Source organism: Oncorhynchus mykiss, chromosome 27, assembly GCF_013265735.2.
Source record: "Oncorhynchus mykiss isolate Arlee chromosome 27, USDA_OmykA_1.1, whole genome shotgun sequence".
Classification (NCBI taxonomy): domain Eukaryota; kingdom Metazoa; phylum Chordata; class Actinopteri; order Salmoniformes; family Salmonidae; genus Oncorhynchus; species Oncorhynchus mykiss.
This window is the reverse complement of record NC_048591.1, coordinates 35,155,804-35,165,097: the sequence shown is the minus strand read 5'-3', so window position 1 is coordinate 35,165,097 and position 9,294 is coordinate 35,155,804. Positions and strand designations below refer to the sequence as shown.

General features: G+C 43.2%; 1 protein-coding gene across 1 annotated transcript; it reads right to left on the bottom strand.

Moving 5' to 3' along the window:
- Positions 1-638: 638 nt before the first annotated feature.
- Positions 639-9,092, bottom strand: LOC110507973 (myb/SANT-like DNA-binding domain-containing protein 4). Its single transcript, XM_021588401.2, has 4 exons — positions 8,451-9,092; positions 7,299-7,857; positions 5,819-6,088; positions 639-4,366 (listed from the first exon to the last, which is right to left on the bottom strand). Exons 2-4 carry the CDS (start codon positions 7,596-7,598, stop codon positions 3,620-3,622), a joined length of 1,317 nt encoding a protein of 438 aa, XP_021444076.2. The 5' UTR covers positions 7,599-7,857; positions 8,451-9,092; the 3' UTR covers positions 639-3,619.
- Positions 9,093-9,294: the final 202 nt, after the last annotated feature.

The window sequence follows — 9,294 nt, the reverse complement described above, 5'->3', positions numbered from 1 at the left end:
TTTGCTTCTGGAGCCATATTTGTCAGATATGATCACCAATATGTCTGTTACTAGACAGATATGATCACCAATATGTCTGTTACTAGACAGATATGATCACCAATATGTCTGTTACTAGACAGATATGATCACCAATATGTCTGTTACTAGACAGATATGATTACCAATATGTCTGTTACTAGACAGATATGATCACCAATATGTCTGTTACTAGACAGATATGATCACCAATATGTCTGTTACTAGACAGATATGATCACCAATATGTCTGTTACTAGACAGATATGAGGAATATTTTCAGCAGCCAAACTGCTGCAATTATTTGGTATTCAGTCTCTCACACATTTCATTGATCATTTATTGAAGACACGTTTCACCAGTGAAAAAGGACCGTTTTATAAAACAGAATTTGATGTAGACGGATAAACCAGTCAGCAGCTGAAACACATCCTTTCATATAGTCTTTCCTTGCAGAAACAGACAGAACATCCCAAAGCAGAAAACCCCCTAGTCTTTGTGAGTTGAACTGCCTGCTGTGTTTGTGAGAGATGGAGGTGTATCAGCTGATTTAAGTGTGAATGTGGGTTCACACCAGATGTATTCATAAAAACAGGCAGAATTCAAAATAAATAACACTATTCATTTATATCCTTTATTGTGAGTCTTAAAGGCAATGCAGAAAGCATATAGGCAACATTATCCTTTTCTCATCTCTTAAAATAGACAGAACCTGCAGAGATATTCAACTCTTTCCTTGGATGACTCAGCTAATATAGAACATTCCACCATAGTACTAAACCACAAACTCACAATCAAAATAGCACCATTAAAAAAGACAAAAGGTTTGGTAAAATGAAAGTAAAATCTCTGTAAAGCCTTACATGACATTGGTTTGAGTCACATACAGTAGTATACTGTAGAGCATTCTGTACTTTGAGTTTACAGCTACTCTACATTATGTCCCCTTTCTGTGCAGTACATGGACGTTAGTACTGAGCTACACAAAACAACAGTTTCTCCCAGCACACAACCACTCACTTGAAACAAACACACATTGTAGACACCAGTGGAGGCTGCTGAGGGGAGGACTGTTCACAATAACATCTGGAACGGAGTGAATGGAATGGCATCAAACACATGGAAACCATGGAAACCACGTGATTGGTGTATTTGAAACCATGCCGCTCCAGCCATTACCATAAGCCTGTCCTACCCAATTAAGGTGCCACCAACCTCCTGTGGTAGACACAGATTATATGTGTTCAATTAACATCTCCTTTGAATTGAAATAATCCATATTTTAACACAACAAAGTCCACAAGCATTACAGAATGATTGGCAGGGAGATGTTTTAAATGTGATAGGTAGCGGCTCTGAGTGGCAGTTTGAATCTTGATCCCGCCTCTACAGGAAATAAAACTGGATAACATCCTTTTGCCAACAACCTGGAGTAGGATGAAGACGCCCTGTTGATCTAAGGTCAGTTTGATGGTTGTACTGTCTGATTGGTTGAGCTATTCAGCTGTTGTGTATCAAGCTGAACAGTAACAAGCTATTGGAGCGGTCTGAGACAGACAGGAGAGGTGGACCATGGAGGTGACTGCTCATAGAGGCTCATACCTGGCCTGTCTACACTGAGATAAAGACCACACTGCTCCCCACTTCTTTGACCTTTCTTCCAGGCACTTCTCTCGTAGATATCCCTTAATGCTCATCACACACGCTGCTGTTACTGTTCATTACCTGTCACGTTATTCCTATATGTACATACAGTGGGAAGAAAAAGTAAGTGAACCCTTTAGAATGACCTGGATTTCTGCATAAATGGGTCATAAAATGTGATCTGATCTTCATCTAAGTCACAACAATAGACACAGTCTGCTTGAACTCATAAACACACAAACAATTATATGTGTTCATGTCTTTATTGAACACACCGTGTAAACATTCTCAGTGCAGGGTGGGAAAAGTATATGAACCCTTGGATTTAATAACTGACTGACCCTCCTTTGGCAGCAATAACCTCAACCAAACGTTTTCTGTAGTTGCGGATCAGACCTGCACAACGGTCAAGAGGAATTTTGGACCATTCCTCCTTACAAAACTGTTTTATATCAGCAATATTCTTGGGATGTCTGGTGTGAACCGCTCTCGAGGTCATGCCACAGTATCTCAAATCGGGTTGTGGTCAGGACTGACTGGGCCACTCCAGAAGGTGTATTTTCTTCTGTTGAAGCCATTCTGTTGTTGATTTACTTCTGTGTTTTGGGTCGTTGTCCTGTTGCATCACCTAACTTCTATTGAGCTTCAATTGGTGGACAGATTTGCCTTACATTCTCCTGCAAAATGTCTTGATAAACTTGGGAATACATTTTTCCATCAATGATAGCAAGCTGCCCAGGCCCTGAGGCAGCAAAGCAGCCCCAAACCATGATGCTCCCTCCACCATACTTTACAGTTGGGATAAGGTTTTGATGTTGGTGTGCTGTGTTTTTCTTCTCCACACATAGTGTTGTGTGTTCCTTCCAAACAAGTCAACTGTGGTTTCATCTGTCCACAGAATATTTTGCCAGTAGCACTGTGGAACATCCAGGTGATCTTTTGTGAACTTCAGATGTACAGCAATGTTTTTTTTGGACAGCAGTGGCTTCTTCCATGGTGTCCTCCCATGAACACCATTCTTGTTTACTGTTTTACGTATTGTAGACCCATCAGAGACGTTAGCATCTTCCAGAGATTTCTGTAAGTCTTAGCTAACACTCCAGGATTCTCCTTAACCTCATTGAGCATTCTGCGCTGTACTCTTGCAGTCATCTTTGCAGGACGGACACTCCTAGGGAGAGTAGCAACAGTGCTGACATTTCTCAATTTCTAGACAATTTGTCTTACCGTGGACTGACTTTTAGAGATACTTTTGTAACCGTTTCCAGCTTCATGCAAGGCAACAATTCTTAATCTTAGGTCTTCTGAGATCTCTTTTGTTTGAGGCATGGTTCAAATCAGGCAATGCTTCTTGTGAATAGCAAACTAATGTTGTGAGTGTTGATGGGGCAGGGCAGCTCTAACCAACATCTCCAATCTCGTCTCATTGATTCAACTCCAGGTTAGCTGACTCCTGACTCCAATTAGCTTTTGGAGAAGTCATTAGTCTAGAGGTTCACATACTTTTTCCAACCTACACTGAATGTTTAACTGATCTATTCAATAAAGACAAGACAAATACAATCATTTGTATGTTATTAGTTTAAGCAGACTGTTTGTCTATTGATGTGACTTACTGTAGATGAAGATCAGATCAAATTTTATGTCTAATTTATGCAGAGATCCAGGTAATTCCAAAGGGTTCACATACTTTTTCTTGCCACTGTATGTACCTCAATTACCTTGTACCCCTACACATCAAATTGGTACTGGTACCCCATGTATATTACAAAGCTTTTCATTTCTAATTATGTATCTATTATTATCATCATCATCATCATCATCATCTTTCAACCATTTCTCTATTTCCTCTCTACATTATTGGGAACGGCCCATAAGCATTTCACTGTTAGTCCACACCTGTTGTTTACGAAGCATGAGACAAAATGTTATTTGATGCAATCCTATCCTCCCTCTCTCAATGACCCTGGTCCTGTTGAAGCTGCATTCTCTCCACCTCTAGTCTCTCCCGCTCTATCTGCAGTCGTCCAGACTCAAACTTAAAGAACTGCAGCCTCTCCTTCTCTAACTGCAGTCGCTCCTTCTCCAGGCTCAGTCTCTCACCCTCCAGATCTATCATAGAAAGCCGGGGTTTATTCTCATTTCTCTCATTCTGTCCATCCACAGCAGAGGAAGAGGATGTGGTAGGAGTGGAGGAGGAGGGAGGGCCTTGCTGGGGGGGAGCAGAAGCCCGTTCTGATTGGTTCATGAGCAACAGCCTAAGTCTCTCCTTCTCCAGCTGCAATCTCTCTTTCTCCAGTTGCAATCTCTCCCTCTCCACCTCCGACTGACTCAGTCTCTCCTTCTCCAGTAGGAGTCTCTCTCTCTCCACCGCTAGCCGCTCCGTTTCCACAGCCACACGCTGCTTCTCCAGTTCCACACGCTGCTTCTCCAAACCAACCAGAAGTCCCGTACTCTCGTGATTGGCCAGTCCTAACCCAGCAAAGCCCATTCCGCCCAGTGAGAGGTCCCGATTTATTGAGGTCGCCGTCCCCTGTGAGGCGCTGAGCATTCCAAACTCATCAATGTGTGAGAAGACTTCCGGGATACGTACATCGCGCTCTCCCATGTCGGGTAGGAGGGAGGGGAAACAATCTTCTTCATCATCGGCATCATCATCATCCTCCTCCTCCTCTACCTCACCATCTCCGCTATCACCCTCCAGCTGACAGAGAGAAAGGAACACAGAGACAGAGGGATTCTGATCATTAATATACTGATTAACGCAATATATACATGCTGACACTCACACTAGTGATGCGCGGGTCAGCTGTTTGTTCACAATTGCTAATAACCCAATCCGCAACAGCCCGAGTATATGTACCTCCCGATGTATATAAATACCTCCCTACTCTTCTACATTTGCACACACTGTTTATAGATTATTTCTATTGACTGTACGTTTGGTTATGTGTAACTCTGTTGTAGTTTTTGTCGCACTGCTTTGCTTTATCTTGGCCAGGTCGCAGTTGTAAATGAGAACTTGTTCTCAACTGGCCTACCTGGTTAAATAAAGGTGAAATAAAAATATATAAAAATGTGATAAAGTGAAAATCTGAGGCCCACACCGACCCGCAATATAGAAAATGCTCTGTACAGTCAGATGGCGGAACAATTTTTTGACAAGCCTAGAAGACTAAATAAAGCCTTGCTCACCAGAATGTCGTCATAAATCGATAGAATGGATGTGTCAATCTAGTTGATGTCTGTAAAGTTTGTTCTCCCTTCACTATTTCATCAAGACTTTTAGGGACGGGGAGAAAACGCAGCATTTCCAAATGACATCAGTTTGACCGTTTTTTAAGGAAATTAAAAGCTGTTAAAAATGACCCAACATGTTTTTGATAAGGTTTCAGTTCGGCTTGGATGCATATTTTATGTGATTAAAATACTATCAGCTTTTATGATGCTGATAAAGATAGCAACGCCACCTATACAGATAGTCCCTAACAGTGCATTCGTTTTCTCAAGTTCCTGAAATAAATGATAGTTAATCCACTCCTGTTCTGAAGTTTACTGCGAGAAATGCTTAATTCTGCACCAGTTAATATTATTAGGCTTTATGAGAAGTTATAGACCTACAGTCAGTGTCCAGATTTAAATAATGGCTACTATTCCATTGAACCCATCCGAACATTACAGTTCACTTGACATGACATTTTGAAGGCCCTGTCTTGCAACTGTTGAATTTGTATAGTGACCACAATCACACTGGCAACTGCCATCATCCTCTTTTACCACTGAACCAAATCTATTAAAACATATTTAAAAAATGGAATACTGCCCTGCCTTCGATTTATTTTTCAACTCTCCATTTCGCAGCTTTTCCTCTTATTGAATTAAACTTAGACATGGTCTTTTTTGCCTCAGCGGACAGATGTTAACTATCTCTGCCCAAGTTCCCAAAAGCATTTGGTGTGTATTTGGCATGCTACAGTTAGACCCTAAAGCTTTGGCTACGCACTAACGCCAGATAAAAATGATAGAAAAACCTACAATATAGCTTATGAATATGAATTTCACAAGAAATCTACATTTACAGATTATTATTATTTTTACATTGTTTTCCCTTTATTCAACCAACAAATCACTAATGCACACACAAAGAGATCCTCACCCTGTATCCATTGACCTCCTCCTCCATCTTAATCCCTGTAGACATTGCGTGTCTTCTGGGCTCTCCAAGATCCGCCAGGTCCTGCCAGTCGCACTGGGACTCCTTGGGAAAGCTAGAGAGGTCGAGCGACTGGTCCCTTGAGCCCAGTGAGGCGTTGTGTTCAGGGGAGGACGGATCATACTCTGCCTTCAGCCCTGTGGAGAGAGACAGCTCAGCATGGAGCTGCTTCCTCTTCATTAGCGACCGCCAGTCCAGGTAACGCCGCTTCACCTGGAACCACACACAACCATTACAAACAGTGGTGATGTCACAACTCAACATTCATCCGGAAGTATAAGTAAATCTGTACTGGGAAGGAGGATCCCAATGGAACTCCTTCCAGTGAATGGGGCTGAATTAAACTATTGAAATGCAGCCCTTGTATGTAGGATACTTCATGCTATCTTTTCAGTGTTGTGTTCGAGACCACCTAAAGCAAGACCAATTTAAGACCAAGACCGAAGCAAGTCAAGTCAAATTCATGGTGGCGATTTGACCCTCACAATCATGGTCTTGAATTGGACTCACATTTTTGACTGTCTCCGAAAACCTTTCCCCCACTCTTCCCTACCAACAAATCAAGGAATTTCTGACAAGCGCGACAAAGTGTGACAAATATTTTTCAACCAAAGTAAAGGACAGTATATGATTAAAGTAGGAAGCCATGGTTTCAATAGGCGATAAAATACTAATTTGTCATTTAAGGAGAGTGGATATTTCGGCTTGCAAAGCGGGTTTATGTGCTGACTGGATGGGAGCTGACAATATTTCATTGTTTTACTCCACTGATCTCTGGAAGAAATGACCTCACTGTCCGAGACCAAGTCAAAACAGAATACGCCTCCCGGGTGGCGCAGTGGTGCTGTACTGCAGCGCCAGCTGTGCCATCAGTGTCCCTGGGTTCGCGCCCAGGCTCTGTCGTAACCGGCCGCGACCGGGAGGTCCGTGGGGCGACACACAATTGGCCTAGCGTCGCCCGGGTTAGGGAGGGCTTGGTCGGTAGGGGTGTCCTTGTCTCATCGCGCACCAGCGACTCCTGTGGCGGGCTGGGCGCAGTGTGCGCTAACCTAGGTGCACAGTGTTTCCTCCGACACATTGGTGCGGCTGGCTTCCGGGTTGGATGCGCGCTGTGTTAAGAAGCAGTGCGGCTTGGTTGGGTTGTGTATCGGAGGACGCATGACTTTCAACCTTCGTCTCTCCCGAGCCCGTACGGGAGTTGTAGCGATGAGACAAGATAGTAGCTACTACAACAATTGGATACCACAAAATTGGGGAGAAAAAGGGGTAAAAATAAAAAATTAAAAATATATTTAAAAAAACAGTACAAATGTATCTGACACGAGACACTCAATACGCGGTCCAGAGACCGGACTTGAAGACTACAACACCGTCTCTTTTAAAACATAATTTGTCAGTATGGAAGTCCTCTCCTAGCACATACCTCTGAAGATGTGCGTAGCTCGCCCTCTCCCAGTGAGTTGACGCCTCCTGCTACCTCCTCCCAGGCTCGTCTCTTCAGCTCGTTGATGGCGGTGTTCTGCTGGCGGGAGAACAGCACGTCTCGTCTTTTGTGGATCTCCCGGATCAGTGTCTGTGTCTCACGAACGCTGTAGTTACTCTTCCTCTTCCTCTTCAAGTGTTTCATCTGCAGGAAATCCACCCTGGCGGTCAGGAGGGGCGCAGATGGACAGAGAGATGGATCACGGAGGGACGGAGAGACAGAAGTCTTACTGAGGGACATAATTGGGCAGAAGCATGGAGAAGTGTGAAAGAGGGATGGATGGATGAATATATACAGAGAGAGGGAGAGAGCAGTCAGGCTAGCTTGGACTTCAAGAAGTGAGTGTTGTAGATCGATGGATGAAGGTTGAGAAGAATCCCGCTGTCCTGCCTCAGGTGACACACTCCCTTAGTTCACGCGAAGGCCAGGGTTCACACAGCACAGGTAAGTGTTACAGCAGGTGTGTCCTCAGGCAACCAGAACAGAGCTCAGCTTCCTCCTGAAAGACAAACACAGGAGAGCAACCAGAGAGCGATTAGGTGATAAAAATGGTGGTAAACTTATCTTCAATACAACTCAAAATAGGTATGTTCTGTATCTTTATCTGTCACAGGACAAACACATGCTTTGACAGACCCAATGTGTAAGAAGACTGCTGTGTATTTCACCTGCTGAGTATCCTAGGAACAAAGATGTGCTTGCAGGCAACCATCATTTCAAACCATGCCAGAATCATGTTGTTTTTCATTTATTTGGGGCAACGATTGAATGATGGGGGAACAGCTAGTTATCATAGCTGTCTTCTCTCTCTATTTTCTGAGGTGAGACGGGGATCAGGATAGTCCAAACTGGAACCTATGTAAAACTCAGTGTAGTGCTTTGCGTTATGCTTTGTGTGAAAAGCATCAGCTAGCTTGGTAACGTAGCCTAATCGGCGTTGTTTGTTGATCCGTTAGCTACAGTAGCTAGCTAACATGCACACCATCACGTTTGCACCGTAAAAACTCAAACCTCCACAGATCATTTTTATTAAGCCGAAATGGCAACGCTCGACTACTTAATGCTATATATGATTTTTGTTAAATAACTCACCTTATCAATCGTAGAAAATAAATCAGATGCTCATCAACGCCAAAATCTGAATCAGAACGACACATTGTTGAGACTCGAGGTAAACATCCTTCCCATTGGTCCGTCCTTCCCATTGGTCCGTCCTTTGCCACCACCAATTCTGACGTGTAACGTTCCTTCAGTGGTTCCGGATGTGGCTCCACAAGTCATGTGTTGTTATAGCCAGCTGTCGTGTTCTTGAAGTGAAGCAAACACCGCTGTTCAAGAGGTGACATTCTGCCTTATCAAGCGCTCATGCGTTGCTAGTTAACTATGTTTTTGTGGCATTTACAGTGCTTAAAATGCTGACACACTTGCCTCACAGCTAGCAGTTAGCTAAAATGGCTAGATGCTTCACAGAAGCTGTCAGTGCTAGCCAAATGCTTTACGAGAGGTGACGTTAGCTAAAAGCGGAACTTCGGTCTACCGGTTCTTCACTGAAACTGGCACTCCGGTGTGACTCGTGGACCCAGTCCGAGTGGTTGCTGGCAGCCCCGTGTGTGCAGCGCAAGGAGAAAGAGAATCGGACAGTTAATGTTTGCCAAACCATCCATTGTTCGTTGAATGTGTTATTCCAATAGAAAGTAATAACTTGCCATGTTCTCCCTTGATTATCTTGTTTCGTCTATGGTATATTGGCTTTCGCAACAATTGGATGTGCATTCCGCCATCTACTGTGCGGGTGGATAATAAGGATCCGCGAAAAATGTAATAATGTGGGTAAAAATAAAATATCATACAAACTATCAAAAATAAATGAACTAAACAAAATTAGCCTACTTTTCTGTAAAAAAATATAATTCTAATCAGGTTCCTACACATCACT

Coding starts and splice junctions, on each gene's coding strand:
- LOC110507973 (XM_021588401.2), bottom strand. CDS start 7,598: ATGTCCCTCAGTAAGACTTCTGTCTCTCCGTCCCTCCGTGATCCATCT. Junction 6,089..7,298: donor AGCTACGCACATCTTCAGAG/GTATGTGCTAGG, acceptor GTGTGGTTCCAG/GTGAAGCGGCGTTACCTGGA. Junction 4,367..5,818: donor AGGAGGTCAATGGATACAGG/GTGAGGATCTCT, acceptor TCTCTCTGTCAG/CTGGAGGGTGATAGCGGAGA.